We start from the raw sequence: 17,788 nt of genomic DNA, 5'->3' as shown, positions 1-17,788 counted from the left end.
TACTTAATAATACATACGATTAGTCTTCTGACATGGTGTTGTCGGAAATGTCGGGACGTTTGATATGTGCGTAAATAAAAGATGAGTGCGAAGCTCGTAATAACTTTAAGTTAAGTTGAATTCTATTTGCAAGTGATACGGTTCCCATTGATTTCAACACTTGCCAAATCTTAAAAAAAAATAACGTCATGAATGTTAAAATCGTTCGGGGAAATCGACTACTATCATTATAGACTCCTCAACAGTCAAGCTCACCTGCGTGTGCTGCATAGTGGGCAGTAGCATTATCGCTGAAATAAGTCTCGAACTGCGGTCAACATCTGCCCAGAATGGTGTCTAGAGGCATTACCTCTAAATGAGCAACACTACATCATCAAGATGGTGGCCATTGTAAAGGCGGGGGAGGTGCTGAGAATCCCCGGACTACTAACAGAATCTGGCTACGTACAATGGACGCACGCTGCGGCAAGACGAACCCACCGGGGAACATGAGGTAGAGCTAAGTCGTATCAACTAGGACATGGTAGGGTTATCTGAAGTCCGAAGCAAGGGCGAAAACACGCTAACTCTTGAGTCAGGACACTTGCTCTACTTCTGCCAGGGAGATCAATTTTCTCTGGTTGGTGTCGGTTTTGTCATCAATAAGTCACTTGTTCACAACATTGTGGACATCGGAAGTGTGTAGACCATCGTGGCGTATCTTGAGCGACTTACGCGAGAGCGACATAAAGAGCGAGATACTGCTATTCACGCTTCATGTCCTTTCGCGCAAGTGGCGCCTTAGTACGTTACTGGTTTCAAAGTTTTCAAAGCGATTCTGCGTTAATAAGTGTGGTCAGTCTCGAATGCAAAAAAATCGTTCTCCAGCATAGGTTCATTAAGGTCTGTGGTGCGCTTTAATTCTTCTGCATGGACTATCGGTTATTGATATGTATATGTCGATGTGCCGTTTACCAATAGAATGACGTTTGTAGAAGTGATAAATTGCAACGTTTCATTTCTTCACCGCGATAGTCAAGCTTGAAGATTACGGCACTGTGCAAATCAATAATTACAGGCGAAACAAGGAAAGGAAGATTAAAACAAAATTAATATTCTACGGGCGCCTTCAAATTAGACGCTTGTAGTGCTGCTGTGTCGCGTCAGTAGCGCTTCAGTCATTTTTAGTTTGCTATAAGTGACTGCAAAAGTGGCGCGCGCTTGTCACGACTGTGGCGCTGCAACTGAGTTTCTAAATATTCTATGAACATTAGTAGTCTTGTCTAAGTAAACGTCATTCACGTATAAAGTTTACTTACACTCTGGTATAAGTTGCAGTATAGGTCTTTGTGAATGAGTTCGTCGTTCGTCTCAAGGTGACGACCGCAGTGGCAGTTCCCCTAAGAACTTTGCGATTTAAAGTTCTGAGTGGCACTGCAACTGTTATGGATTCGAACACCGAGCGCACGACTTGTTCGTCACTTCACTTTGTACTATATAAAAAAAGTTGCAATGAATTGAAGTGGCCAGTTAAGTGCCTATAAACTCTGAATTGAATCTATAGACAGGGAGTGCCAGAGTACTGGAGAAACTTCCTGAATATAAACTATCTGGATTGCTAAATGTTGTGTATAGGTAGATGGAAACAACTGCATAATCGACCGAACATTGGCATTGTATTTTTTTTATTGAGTACGAAACCGTACAATATACTTAAGTCGTACGACATTCATAATTTTACAACAGCTGATGTAGGAAGATACAGAGCACAGAAGTAATGAAAAGGGGAAAATTATCAAAAGAAACAAAGGGAAATTCGTCGGTCAGAAGACAATGTTCAAGTGACGGCAAGAGTAACAAAGCAATGAACAGCATAAATAGAGAAACTTGGCTTCTCTAGAGGACGTCTATTGACGGAAAGAAAGTGAAAAAAAAAAACAAGAAGAAAATGAAAAAAAAAACCCGTTACTAATAAAGAAAAACCAAGTAAAGAATTTGCAAAATTATATATTAATAACCCGACGTAAAAAGGAGAGTTATAAATGAAGCCTTCATTTATGTATATGTGTGTCTGTATGTGGCATAGTAGTTCCCAAAAGGACCACAAAACTTTATTTTATATGTAGGTTGAATTAATCGGGAATCGGTTGATTCAACATCATCAACCCATTTGTACGTCCCACTCCAGGGCACGAATCAGGCGAGAGTTGGCTAAATTTGATGAACAATTATAATATGTTAAGCTGTTTAAAGATTATCATCTTTTCTCAATCGATATAGGGAGGATGTCAGTCTATAATAAAATGAATATTTCGATCCCTTCTACGTAAGGAATAGTAAATCCAAATTCATAACTTTACAGGAGAACGTTTGAGAACAGTGACATGGTTTCAGCTCGGACTCATTGACTTTTTCTTTTTCAACTTTCCTTTCATTTCTTGTTTCAAGTCCATTAATGCAACCTTTGTCAAGTCGTAAATAAAGGCTATTTATATTTTTTTATGACGTACGTACCCAAGTTCTTGCCACATAACGCCCACATGTACAGGAACGTGTTCAAAATATAGACTTAGAACGGTTAGACAAAAGATGTCAATACATTTTTCTTTCAAGTAATAGCAATATTTATATACAATATTACATATATGGTTCATTCACTACCAAGGGAACCTGCCACTCACGACTAATGGCAGACATACGAGGGCTGTCAATTAAAAGCTATTCGTTGCTTCACATGGTACTCGTCACGATATTTCATATATCTTCGCATTACCTTGAATCACTTTTCAAAATATAGATTTTATAAACACTTTTCAAAACATTTATTTAACAGTTGGGTGTTAAAGTTGGGATGGCCAAAATAGCAGATTTGTAAGATCTCAAATCAGAACTGTCCAATATATATGAACCATACAAAACCCCTGGCAGTGGAGTATTCCCCGCACTAACTAACTGCCTCCGTGGCCGAACGGTTACCATGCCTGCCATGCAGAGGTCCTGGGTTCGATTCCCAGGCAGGGGGAAATATGTGATTGGCCTACATTTATTTCTCTCGTGCGTTTGGGTGTAATTTGTGGTTGTCTATGTGTGTGTCCATGGCACTCGCGACACAGAGATACCCTGGTGCGGGGCTATGTTGAGTGCGTGCGTTATTATTATTACTTGTACAATAGGGCGGCAACACACTGGTCCAGCACTTAGTCAACATCTTTTAGCGTTCGGCTACATGCCTCAAAGATGGAGAGAGGTAAAAGTTATCTTCATACCGAAACCAGGAAAAAACAAATATACTGACGCAAAATCCTTCAGACCTATTAGCTTCACATCGTTCGTACTAAAGAGAATAGAGAGGTTATGTGATAGGGAACTGCGGAACGGAGCCGTAAGGAACATACCGCTACGCGACAATCAACATGCATATAGCCGGGGTAAATCCACGGAATCGGCCCTCCATGTCGGCAGGATTGAAGAGGCCCTGAACATCAAGGCATTCTGCCTAGGCTCATTTCTAGACATCGAAGGTGCCTTCAACAAAACAAACTTCTCCAGCATACAATCAACACTAGGAAGATACGGAGTGGATGAAGCGCTGATCAGTTGGATTAGTAACATGCTTAAACAATGAAGACAACAACATTGTAGAACATGGTTGTAAATGATTTCAACATTAAATTAAGCAGGGAACACTTCTTCACTTCACTTCGCTGATGACGAAGCTATTAATACCTACTAGTAACAGGAAGCTATGCACGTACACTGCGATATCACACAAGCGGCAGTCAGAATTGTGGAAACATGGTGCAGTGTATATGAACTATCTATATTTAACTGCCTCCGAACGGTTACCATGCCGGACTGCCACCCAGGGGACCCAGGTTTGATTCCCGGGCCGAGAGAAATATTTGTATGGCCTGCATTTATTTCTCTCGTGACTTTGGGTGTAATTTATGGTTGTCTATATGCGTGTCCATGGCACCCGTAACACAAGATTTCCCTAGTGCGGGGTTGTGTTGAGTGTGCGCGATATTATTATTATTATCGGTAACCCAACAAAAACAGATCTAGTATTGTTTAAAGTTCAAGTTCTTCAACACAGAACTAAAATTGTCAACGGAAGTCAAGTATTTAGGAGTAACACTTTACAACAAGCTAAACTGGAACAAGCACTTGGACAACAAAATCAAGAAAGCTACAATCACCTTCTGGCAGTGTCATAGAATGGTAGGTAAGCAATGGGCACTTTACCCCAAAATAACTCTATGGCTATACACAGCGGTGATAAGATCTACGGCGCAATAGTACGGTGGCCACGAACCAAACTGACAACCGCAGCCGACAAGCTGGACAAATTCCAAAGACTAATATGGCTGCATGAGAGCGAGTCCGACTGCGGCCCTCGAAGCGATGCTGAACCTGTCCCCTCTCCAACTGTTCATCCGACTGGAAGCAGCGACAGCGGCAGTGCGTTTAAAAAAGGTGGCCTATGGAAGCACAGGAGGACCCCACATACAGATATCCTTTGCAATATTGTTAAGGAGGAACCGCTACTGAAGGCGGCTGTGGACAGAATCTCCAAACAATACATTTACGACAAAAAAATACAAGACACAGTTGTTTGAAGAACCCAATGAAGGTCTAAACCCCTAAGAGGATCGCATCTTCACTGACGGGTCCAAAACGAATTCAGGAATAGGTACTAGGGTATTTTCAGAAGACCTCAATATCAGAATTTCAACACCGCTTGGCAACCATAACACAATATTCCAGGCGGAATGTATGGGCATCAATTTGGCATCAGAAACAATCATAGCTAGAAAAGTACAGAACCACTCCATTCGAATATTCACCGACAGCATGTCAGTACTTCAAGCACTGGGCGGCTATGACATAAACTCAGGACTAATCCATGAATACCACGTAACTCTACAGTGAATCAAAGGACACAGCGGCTCACGTGGTAATAACGCAGCAGATGAACTGGGCAGAAGAGGATCGGAGATGGACACTATAGGACCAGAACCTTTACATAAAAGTACAAAAACTATTCATCACACCTGAACAACCCATACGGATTGTAGACAGGCTAAGGAAGTACTCCCCATGCTTAACGCATGTCTATTATTAGTAGTTAGTATTTATTAACCCCAAAAGGAAAGAGCTTCGCGTTCTAACTACCGCTCTAATGGGTCATGGTCCCTGTAATAAACACCTTTTTGAATCTAGGTGTGATACCTAGATTCAAAAAGGTGTTTACAGCTCTCTATGAAGAGCATGCGTGGAGGGGGAGGAAACCGCCGTGCACATCCTACTGCAATGCTCCGGCGTGGCCACCTACAGGACAAAATACCTTGGAGTGACGATGTCGCTCCCCGAAGTCTTTGAAAAACCTAGACGGTTGATGAGATTTTTGAAGGGGCGACGAGTAGGACCCTGCACCCATCACACGCAAAACAGGCGCTTGGACGTCGAGTTGCGGACAACCCGTTACGCCATACCATACCTTAGTACGTATTCTATGGATGTACATATCTAAAGATATATGTATATACTCAGACATACTAGGTACATACGTATCTGCCATTGAGTCATTTAAAAAACTACCTACTTAATAAATAATTCAACACAAAATACGTTATGGTAATGGAAAAGTTCTAGCTATAGTTAATTTCATTATGTTCTTTGACTTTATTTAGTAACCACGTTAACACGGCGATGGAATTGATTATACCATGATTATACCCGATTGATTTCACTACAAAATGATGGAAAACATGTTTACTATTTTTAACTCTCCAAGTGAACGGTACGACATATAATGGCGTCGAAAAATTTAAATACCTGGGATGCACTATTACCTACACAAATAAAAGGGAGGATAAAATCAGTAATCGCATAGTAAACGCGCTACTATGTGCAGCTGCCCTTCACAAAGTGTTGGTGTCCAAGTTACTAAGCAGGACTACAAAGATTCGTGTCTACAAAACAGTAATTAGGCCAATCTTAATGTATGGGTGTGAAACATGGACACTAACGCTGAAGGAAGAACATAAATTTTTAGTGGCGGAACGGAAGATATTTCGAAAAATTCTGGGATCAATCAAAGGAGAATTTGGGAACTGAAAGGCCAGATTCAATAGAGAGATAGAAGAACTCTCTGAGCCGAACATAATCGGGGAAATAAAATCTGCTCCACTTCGCTGGCTAGGTCATGTGGAAAGAATGGGAGAGGATCGAGCTGCCAAAAGAGCGTATTTGGAGCAAATTACGGGTCGTCGTCCAGTGGGCTGTCCAAGATATCGTTGGAAGGATGAAGTAGCCAAAGACCTCAAGGAACTGATTGTGTCCGAATGGTCGGAATTGGCACAAGACAGAAAGGGCATACTTTGGTGTCGGAGGCTAAGATCCACTTCGGGTCGCTGAGCCAGCGAAGTAAATATTATTAACACTTATCGTATTCTTTATTGCAAACAGATATAGACGCCATAACAATGTATTTTGCCGACTACATTTGTTTTTTTTTAAATGCTTTAAAGCCTTAGGAATTCGAACCCAGTGTGTAGCAATAAAGTTTTCCCGTAAATACAGCGATCTAGATTTCAATTTCCGCCCTATATGTTATCTCTCTCGTAGTTACAGAACAAGGCTACACACATTTCATTTATTCCAACCAGCTATATCAAATAAAAAATGCAAAGTGCAATACGATGTTCTTCAAATGAAATTCAAAAGTTCAATATACATCAATGTAGGCTACTGAATTATTATTTTTACGGTTGAAATTTTATTCAAGCTAGTCCACAATGAATGATGAATAAATGAATTTGAATATGAATTAAAAAAAATTAATCAGTCAACCGTGACCATGGGACCTAAAGGCCCGAAACGTCGGTTTCTTTGAAAAAACAAATATACGCGATTTAAATCTGGAAAAATAGTTTCATTTCCTATGTGTAACAATCGCGAAAACCTAAGAACTCAAAAAAAAAATTAATTAATTAATGTTCTCAGATTTTATTTTTTATTCTGTTACCACGGAAGTACACGAAAAAGACATTTATTTCTATAATCCCGTTTAATCTTTCATAAGTTTCAAGTATGTAAATAATTTAAAGATTGAATATTTTTTAATCTGCTTTAACAATTTTATAAAAAAGGTGGCAGCTTGTTTAAATCACTTTCCTTAAATATTACATCATTTGCTATGTTATTTTATTCAATCTCCAATATTCGTGTACTGTTTTTATTATTATACCGTGAAAAGTAAGTCTAGCACGATGGGACGCGACTCCCGCGAGAGCGGCACAGAGCGCTAGATCTCTATGCAACAATAGCGATATGTCGCGGTTTATGTCGCTCTCATGTCACGCCCTGTCATGCTAGCCCCACCGTGTGCTATCTCATTCAGTATCATATCTCCAATTAGTAAAAATTGCTATTTCTTGCCGACACTACTCTCAGCTCTTCTACGCTCCGCTTTAATAAATAACGGGTCATAAAATGGACAAATAAACAATAGTATTGTGACTTACCGAGCATATTAGCGGCCTCAGTTTCATCGGAATCGAAACGGCCGGTGACGCGGTAATGGGGCGGCGTGGTGTCCGACTCGCGAGAGGTCTCGTCGCCCTCTACACCCGTGCCGCTTGACGAAAGCGATTTGCTGCTGCTTCTGAAACAAAGTACACAATTAACTATGGAAATACCACCATATTGCTTCAATCAGCATGTCTGGATAGTTTAGTCCGTTGTCCATGACTCATCCGATATTCAATTTGCATAAAATTTAATAGCCACCGACGGCAATAATACGAATACTAGATGAAAAGTTCATAGCTACGGAACGTTTGAAAACACTGCTGTTAGTGAAAGAAAAACTTAGAGAATTATTACGCCTACCTAGTTAGCAGCAGTAGAACTCCTTGTGAAAGAGTTCGTGAAGGAAAGTACTGCCACTTTACCTATTTCTGCCGCCAAGAAGTAATGTGAGCATTACTGCGTTCCGGTTTTGAAGGGTAAGGGTGCCGGTGAAATTACAGGTACATGAGACTTAACGCAACCAGGGCGACGGGCGCAGTTTAAAGCTCTGAGTGGCACTGCAACTGTAATGGATAGGCGTGTCGCTTACCATCAGGCGCACGACTTGTTCATCCCGTCACTTGATGTTATAAAAACAAATCCCCAGTGAGAGATTGGCGTAAGGGTAGGTCTGTAAAAAAACCTATGAATGAAGTATGTAGAGTAAAAACCAACCTTTGCTGCGGTGTCTGCGCGGATCCCTGCGCTAGCGGAGTGTTCGATGACCTGGTGACACCACGCAACGAGAGATGGCGGGAGCAAAACCCGCGGCGCTGGCTCTCCTTGGTACATCCGTCCTTGGAGCACAGCCTACGCCATTGTTTGCCGTTGAACTTCTTGCGGATGCCTGTGGGCGTCGACACGACGTCGCCCTTCTTGTATTTGTGCGGCGTCGCCGCTTGAGATCTTCGCAACAAACGAAGGCATGTCAGTCAGACCGATGTCGCTTCCAGTTTTTGAACTGATTTTTATCATTATTATTAATAGAAAGATCGAACAAACACAAAAATATCCTTCGACATGATTTGACTCGAACCAGCGTCTGTTGTCTCACTGTGGGTGTCGTTCTTACCAACTGAGCTATAGCTCGAGTCAGCGGATCTTACGAATGTGCTCGTTCCGGATTTTCATATTGGGTTTTAACGGTGCTTTTTTTTGGGAGAAACTTATGAGTTTCTTCGATGTTTATCGTTAATTATGTAGGTATGATTTTGCAAGTACATCTCACAAGCATAGGCTTATTTATGTCCAGCACCCAAATCTTATGCAACTTTGGCACATGAAAGATTTATTGCATTCGTCGTTATTGTAAATATTTAATAAAAATTTTGTATGGCTTGACAACGGGAACAAAAACAACACGTATTTGCATGTTTATTACAAATTACATTCGCATTTTCAAAAATTTCAAGGAGACAAAATCTAAAGATGGTATTTGGTACGTAATTAAATGTAAAATGTTATATAATTGCGAGCTGTCGCACACGTCACGCAAACATATAATAATCAAAACAAAATTAAATTCCGATAAATCAATATAACATATTATAAATAAATGAGTATTCGCAAAAACAAAATACTATTTTGTTTCCATTGATATGATAGACTACTTATACATTATAATCGGTTTTCGTTATTTTAATATTCGACGAAAATTGGCAAAAGCCTAGACTTTTTTCGCTTCGAGCAGCTACAGCGTAATATACGCCTAATTTCTAAAAATAATTGCAAAAGTTTCGCTCATAGTCAATAAGTATTCGCAATTTCAACTTGAGTCACGTTATTATGGAATAATTATTTTTCGCTTTTCGCATACGAACTTAAAAATAATTCTTTTTGCATCAAACGTTTGAAACAACGAATTTGTAGCTTTTTAGAGGTACATAATGTTCACTGGTCAATCTGGGTTCCACAAGGTTCCTTTCGATGTTTTCCTTTACCATTATAACGATTAAAACCGTAGACACAATTAGAAATATTGAGTATTTTGCTGGTCTACTTAATTTTCATTGTACTGCATTTTGCTGTTTCGTTGGACAAAGGCATCTGTCGGTATTAACTCCATCATAGTAGTAGAAGTTAGTTGTATAAAAATGACACACATTTCACCTCCAGGTTTAGGGTCTGCACTTGTCTTCGTTTTTTTATGTATCTTTTAGTTTCCTCACGATCCTTTCTTCGTCTTTAACATAAGCGGAATGGACTTGGCGATGCTGACAAGGTCCAAGTGTCGAACATAGACCAAAATTAATAACGCGACGTTAATAGCCTCATAGCCACACACTAGGGAAACTGTGTATCGCGGGTGACATGGACACACACATAGACAACCACAAATTACACCCAAACGCACGAGAGAAATAAATGTAGGCCAATCACATATTTCCCCCTGCCTGGGAATCGAACCCAGGACCTCTGCGTGGCAGTACAGCTCGGTAACCGTTCGGCACGGAGGCAGTTAAATTATTCAAACATTATATTATATTAACTTTGTTATTGCGATTATTATAGAAACCCATCGAAGTGTTTATTTTTTTATAGATACATCTATGTATTATTTCTTATATATATAAGAAATAATACATAGATGTATCTATATATATATATGGAAATTAATTGGTACAAACCAATTGTTTGTGTTACAAATCAAACTACACTTGTATCATCGCATCGTGCGTTTCTCACCGCCAGCGCAATGTACACCAAATCCCCTCTACCTAAAATCTACTTGCGTGCGGTTGATTGTGCTGTATAACTAAAACCCGGGGAACTAGAGCTTTATATAAATAGGAAACTAGGTGCTGTGGTAGAGGGGTTAAATACTCCTCTGAATATATAATCCTTAATGTCCTACATTACACTTTCATTATACATATTACATTAATTCTACACTTTCAAAATACAGAAGGATAAGGCCTCCCTTTATACGCTATTGTATTTCGATACAATTTATTAAAAGAAGTATTTTGGTGTCTATTATGTAGGTAATATAATATCTATTATGTAGGTAATACCTTTACAGTATTATATTATATCTCACAAGAAAAACAATCGTTAAAGTAAATAAAAGAAATATGTAATAAAACTAACACAGATGGAAACCTGAACATCAAAAATGTATAAGAAAAAAAATCGCTCTAGCCGGTCAAGTCATGCGTAAATATTTGCTAGCATTAATTCGTAAAGAAAATACAACATCAATGCAACAAAAAATTTAATGATGTGTTAAAAAACAAGTCGCTGTGATGTTTCTGAAAGGAATCAATAAAATAAATAATTGTATATTGATAACTGGCTAAGATGCATTTTTACACCATTCGCTATAGCAATGCAGTAAAGAAAGGACAAAGACGACAAGAATTATAGTAAATGATTCACATCGAGCCTAAAGGCAATAAAAATAAATAAATAAGGTAATAAAAATAAATAATATATCAAAAACAAACAACGCTTCAAGTACTTTCGCATAATTTTTACGAAAATAAATAAATATTCAAGAAATTAAATATATTAATCCGATTAAAAAGAACGAAAACAAGTCGAAAAAACATTTTAATTTAAATATGTACATTTAATTTAAATATATTTAAAACATTTTAAAGGCCCATTTTAATTGGTTAAAATAGGTTATTTTCATTATTTAATCTCATTTCGTGGAAATGGTTTTTGATGGTTTTTAAACGACTTACCTTGGAGTGGGGGGTTGAGATCGAGGGGTGAGACTACGCTCGAGCAGGCTTGAAGTGCTGCCACGACTCTGCAGGCTGCTACGTTTGCTGTTGCTGCAGTCTAGTAGAGCAAACAACACCCGGCTATAGATCATTTTGTTCTGATAGGTATTATTATAACTCCTGTTCCACGAATTGTAACGTATATGATATCTTTGACGTTTTCTTTCATATTTTTGATCTACTTGTGTACTTGACTAATGCCTCTACGGTTCTGTAATCAATAAACTTACGTTTGAATGATTTCATCAATTACAAAGTTCTTGGAACTTCTATACCACATCTAGTAAAGAGGCTGAGCTCGACGGGACGTAGGCTGCTGTTGGTACATATATATGTTACGATTAGAGCAAATCTGCTTACATCACACGCGCTAAACAATTTAACGAATTAATTAAAATAATTATTTATTTTTATTTGACATCACAAATACAGACCGCAATATGACTTAATTTATAAAATCAAACTTACGCTAAATTGTCATTACGTTTTAATATTTGCGATAAATGCATTGCGAACGTGACGTCATGCTTGAAAGCACTGTACTTGGTTATAGTTAGTCCCACATAGGGCAGAACCGGTGCGTTTCCTCAAATGTTGACTCCCGATATTGCCGGTACTTCTTGAAAAGCTTAAACTGTAACCAGTAGGTATGCTCTTTCCGGGTTATCCGTACCTATTCAATAATATACTTAATAATAATACCATAAATAATAAAGAAAAACTTCATTCTCTAATGAAAGTAAAGGTTTTTATTCAAAATACATATTTTGAATAAAAACCTTCGAGATATAATTAAATTTAGCATAACATAATATCGTAAAATCATATTATTTATACAATACAATTGCTAAAAGCAAATGTTATTGTTTTTCCTGGCCACTTAATAGTACTCTGGTGAATTTCCGATGATGTTTTGGAAGTATATCTTATTACTGTAATTTCGTTTTCGCTCCTCTCACTAGTACTAATTTTCTTAACCAAAATACAAAAAAGACGAAAAAACAAAAGAATATCAAAATACTTTAGTTTAAGTGTTACCGCCATTTTCTTTTTTTTAAGTAAGCGGTACTGATAGGTATTTTTGATTTGATTAGTTATGAACACTGGGCAGTTGGGTATGGGTGGGTTGAGTAAGAGTTTTTTTTGTCATTATTAGCAAGTAGATTTAAAAGTTTAGAGAAGAGGACAGTAATGGATTTTCATACTTACTTTACAGGCCTTGGCCAGAAAGAAGTAGCATGGTTCATAAAAGACAAACTTTCCGTGTTCGTTTTTTGAAAGCAATGCAAACATTTCCGAGCATGTTTGAGAAAAATCACATTGTAGTTAAGTATTATAATGGCAGAAACGTGTGTCGTGCAAAGTTGCCAATGTACGATATTATTCATAACTCTGTAGGTAGGTAGTTCCTTGCTAAAATCGGGAGTACCGGGAATCTACAACAGCGGTAACGGGACTGATTGTACCTCGCCAGTACCGGGATTAACCGATATTTCCGGAATCGGAGAATTCCCGGAAGCAAGCACACACTAGGCAGAGTCTATCCTATGGCGACCTGAAATTGCTACCAATATTGCAAATGTTCAGATCGTGTGTGTCGCATTTAATAAATAACTAGAGCAAGATATAAAACGGCACATCGCGTTTTAAAATCGGTGATGTGTAACTTTGCAACTTTATCTACGCTGCATCACGAACTTCCGGACAATAACCTAAAAGACCGATCACCTAAGCTCATGTGAGTGGTAGGCGATATAAACAGTTTTTACCCATATGAGTGACATCAATGGGGAACATGATGTCATTCTTGAGTTCGTCGTCGCTCTCGCCGTAGTCATCGAAGGTGCGTTTGCGCAGTTCATCCATTGAACCGTTGGAGAGCGCGCCCACGGTCACCACGGGCCCCGTGCCCGGCATAGGCGAAGATGTGTAAAAGTTTTCGCCCATCTAAATAGATAAATATAAATAAATAAATAAATATTAGACAACATCACATTCGTTGTTCTGATCCCAAGTATAAAGCACTTGTGTTTTGGAAATCGGAAACAACGACGTAGCACAAACACCAGACCCGAGATTAAAAAGTTAGTTTCTTTATATAGTATTATTTATCCACGATCACCAAATTTTTTCCACATATTTATCCCCCAGGGATTGGAATTTTGCATGTATTTATAACCTACTGTACGATAAGCATCGAAATAAACATACCTATTTACTGATTTTCACTATTCGCTTGGTGCAATCAAATATGATTCATTGCGAAAAACTGTTATGATTCATAGCCACGGTTACCAATTGTTGTCAACGTTATATACAAACAAAAATCTCTCTCCACACGAAATTTTACTGATTCATTATACCTGAATAGCAATACGGCACGTAGTTGTTACGATCGCACTATCTTTAAATCTGCGAAAAATCGGTCTATCTCCAGATGTCTCTAACATTAGGAGAGGTAGTGGTTGAAATAAGAACCGTTTAAGTAGTTATTTGTAAGAGAGAAAAGATAACGACCAAAGACCAAAACATCACGAGCCCGTGCGCCTTTATTCACGATTGCCTAACACTTCTTCTGAAAAAATTGCCTAAAGACGCATATACCTAAAACTCTTGGATATAGAACAAAAGGCAATGATTCATCGTTGCGACCATAGAATGTCGTCACAGACTAAGAACCAATAAGCGCGCATTGTCGAACAAAGCCGCGGAAACCGTGCCTAATTTTTTTTTTACATATACCGCTGAATTTGTAACAAGTATTTTATTATTGAACTATCAATAAGTTTAAAGTTATAAAAAGGGCCCATTATACAATTTTCCAACAACATCCGTCATAAACGGAGACTGAAAAACAGCAATATATCGAGACTATCTCCTTTTCATGCGCATAATATCTCAATACCATTATCGGATTGTTGGTTAATCAATTTAGAAAATTTAACTTACAAATTGTTTCAACCGAGAATGGAATCCGAAAGCTCCTCGTGTACTAAAAGTATTATTTGAACCGTGTCAATTGAATGCGTTTAAGTAATAGATAACCTGGTTACTTAATCATCCAAGGTTATACTCGGGTTAGATAGATGAATGTGACTGCGTATTCCGAGTTGACACCTAGTGTACCTGATAAGTTAAATTCTGTCGTAGCGTGTTTACTTGGACTGCGATTAAAATAATTAAAAGTAACGAAGTACTAGGAGTATGACTGTATTTGGTCGTTGGTGTAGGAAAAAAAACGGGTAGCAACATTCGTTCTTGTTATGACTAACACAGACACGCAACCTCTGGTCATTTTTCCTGGTGAATTTGTTTCATAAAATGTAAGTGTGAATGTGACCTCCATCTCACCTGATGGAAAGCAACGATGAGGTCGACGATGGAGCTAGCACGAGTTATAACGTTGAGGGAACAAGTCTGCAGGGAAATCCACTCCACAGCCGTTCGTCATATAAATGTGGAAGCGTAACGCTTCTTGCTAATCTTTGGAATATCCACAACATAGGGGTGGAACTCAAACCTACTCCTAGAGTCCCGGTGATGAAAAGGGGAAGGTGGAATTAAATCGTGTAATTCCATCGCACGCTCTCCGTGATATATCCTGTAAAATACCGGTAACCAGGCAACTTTACGGCGGTGTTCAAGGTACTGCAGCTTCGTCTCCACTAATTCCGAGTCACGTTTAAGCCTCTTGGCACGGTTGTTAATTGAATCCTAACAAGCTGGCCAGTTGGTATGTAGCAGAGCCATCTCAAAGGTGGCAGCAGTACTCCATGCACGACCGGACTTGTGCTTGGTATAGCTGAAGCAACTCTCCCGGCGTAAATTAACGCCTCACCCTGAAAAGGATGCCAAGGTTCCTTGCTGCATTTTTGGCCATCGATTCAATGTATCTGCCGAAGTTCAAATTGGACGACGGCTATCGGTATGGATATATCACAAAAAGTTGGAGTCAGCTCAAATAAAGGGAGTCTGTTTAGTGGAGAATAGACACGCCTGCGTTTTGATAGCGTTTAATTTGCCAATGTGACAAGATTGATATCGCCCCAATCGGAGACTGCCTTGAGTGTCAAATTCAAACGGCTAATGGCATGGACTCTCGACAAGACTGGATTTCCTCTACGAACTACTACTAAGAGGCCTTATTAAAAGTTTTGTTCAGTTTCCGAGTACTCGGAGCTTTGCATGGTCGAGCACCTGCCCAAGCTTGTTACGCGGCCTGTTTTTGTGCTTCATCACAACTACAGTCAGCGTTAAACCATGGACGACCGTATGGTCCATTGGGTACAGTATGATATGTAATACTCCATATCCAAACGCAAGACCTCTACTACAGACACCATCAGCACAGCTCGACGAATCTCGTGAAGCAAAAAAAACGCCTGTCAGGGATATGAGGTAAAGAAATGGCGCATTTCATCCCAATCTGCTAACCTGTATCACTACACCCGTCCCATACCACTAGGGCCCTACTCGGGTGAGGAGTACACGGATATAGTTTTCACTAGACATTGGTCGGAAGTACAAAATGGAGGCTCCACAACCACAGAGAAGGGGTCTGGATCAGTTGTTAACAGCAGGTCCAAGCAATTAGTCGCATGAGACTCAACATCTGGGATCCTGATGGCGCCACTGGCAAGTTGGGAAAGGCTTAGCGTTAATGTAAGTTTACGCGTCTCTCTCCCAGCTTGGTTCGGTCATCTTGTATGGGAACAACCTTTCCGTAGGTAAATGAGCTTTCCGTAGGTTACAATAATCAGTGTCAAAATTGGGCCGATGTACGATTCGTCGGCCTTGCGCGCCAGATACGACTCAGTGGTTTTTAAAACATCTTCCTGATAGATTAAGTTTCTGAGATAGGCCGCTTTCTAACCATATAACAAATGCAGCACACATTTTGTTAATGTTCAAGTTTTATGTGGATATGGCTTCGTCGTTTTACACAACGATTCCGTCAACGCCAGGCTTGGAAGACTCAGTGCTATGATGAGACAAATTGATATTTAATTCTTACTTTTTATACCTGAAAATTGCACCCAAATATAAAATAATTATGTACTTTAGTAACAATTAAAGTAATATAGTAGAAAAAAAAAATGAATGTGAGTGGTGAAACATACACCACTTTTGCGCTGATAGTCTCAAATATGGTGTCTGATCCATCGAGTAGTCTGTTCCCTCCAATCTGTTTCACCCCTATACAAGTGTAAATAAATAATATTATCTATATATCGCACCTACCGTGAAACACAAACTGAACTGCCAAAGAATATAAAAATTACTTAACAATGAAATTTATAAACAAAAACAGAGAACAAGAACAAAACTTCATTTTTCCATATTATTATAGTATACCATTTTGTACTCCCTAAAAACTAACATATGCTATTTAAATCCGGAAAAATAGTTTCATTTCCTATGTGTAACAATCGCGAAAACCTAAGAACTCGATAATAAAACCTATATCTCGTTTTCTGTTAATTTTTTTAAATCACTATTTCACAGGCGATGCGATATATTGACAGTTTGTCAGAGTCTGTGGCACATGATTATGATTACGTCTATATAATATTACATACCTGCATGGGGACAGAATGATGCATCCTAAGATGCTGGGATTGAATGGTGGTGGGCGGTTGGGAACCAGCGTCTTCAAGCTCGTCGGCCCATGGGGGCTGTACCAGCCGCAGATCCGCACGCTTCACCTCCACCGTCTCCTTGCCAATGTCGCCATCGGTCACCTGCTTGCGAGTTACATCCATACTGTAGCTTGACGCCTACGTTTGTACCTCCCTAATCTTGTAATGAACTCGATCTCATGAAATATATTTTGCTCTCCATTTGCGCTCGTCGAGACCCCGAAAAGCCACTATTTGCGTCGAAAAGTGTGACTTTTTTTAAACAAATCTTAAAGTAGTGAGGTCCGCTGGTTCGTTCCATGACTTGATGTAACTGGGTCACGAAATACTTTCACAGATTTCTTATAGATGGCGGTATGGCTAAAAAGTCGTTGAAAAACCAAATACAAAGATACGACAACAAGCACATTAATAATTATAACAAACTAGTGGCGTAATTTCACAAAAAAATAATTGAATATTAATTCAATAAAAAATTAAATCTTAAATTAGTTTTGACGCATGCAACTCCGCGTAGGTCTGACAGCCGTGTTATCCATGCACCACACATTTTGATAGTAAACAGCGCAATACTTTTAACGAGCAATTCTTTCGTCTTTTATAGGAAAAAGTTCCTAAAATATTAAAACACTGGTCTCCATTTGGGCGCATACTACACAATTCTGCCCTCCTATAACTAACGTAATCGACATTTTTAGCGAAATTGTCATTGAATATGTCTGAAATCGATGATTTGAATGGAAAATGGAATGGAGATCTATGAGACACTCTAATCGGTTTTTTTAGATCTTATATTTAGTTTTAGTTGTATTGTTAAGCCAAATCAGCGTAGTAGACATTTTGTAGGTGACAATAAAACTTTAG

General features: G+C 39.0%; 1 protein-coding gene across 6 annotated transcripts in view; it reads right to left on the bottom strand.

The window, feature by feature from the left end:
* The window catches only part of LOC113239322 (protein capicua homolog), an 83,244-nt gene that overhangs the window by 26,232 nt on the left and 39,224 nt on the right, over positions 1 to 17,788 (bottom strand). For 3 of the 6 annotated variants that reach the window (XM_026476252.1, XM_026476256.1, XM_026476255.1), the window contains exons 4-8: positions 16,865 to 17,029; positions 13,055 to 13,232; positions 11,244 to 11,343; positions 8,230 to 8,460; positions 7,509 to 7,648 (exon numbers count right to left, since the gene is read on the bottom strand). In XM_026476252.1, coding sequence (XP_026332037.1) covers positions 7,509 to 7,648; positions 8,230 to 8,460; positions 11,244 to 11,343; positions 13,055 to 13,232; positions 16,865 to 17,029 — 814 coding nt within the window. The remainder of the gene's footprint in view (positions 1 to 7,508; positions 7,649 to 8,229; positions 8,461 to 11,243; positions 11,344 to 13,054; positions 13,233 to 16,864; positions 17,030 to 17,788) is intronic. The other 3 variants (XM_026476253.1, XM_026476257.1, XM_026476254.1) reach the window with 2 other exon arrangements.

The sequence above is a fragment of the Hyposmocoma kahamanoa genome, unplaced genomic scaffold, assembly GCF_003589595.1.
Source record: "Hyposmocoma kahamanoa isolate Upper Pololo Valley unplaced genomic scaffold, ASM358959v1 99879, whole genome shotgun sequence".
Taxonomy (NCBI): Eukaryota; Metazoa; Arthropoda; class Insecta; order Lepidoptera; family Cosmopterigidae; genus Hyposmocoma; species Hyposmocoma kahamanoa.
Note: the sequence above shows the minus strand (reverse complement) of the source record. Positions and strands in the feature narration are given on the sequence as shown.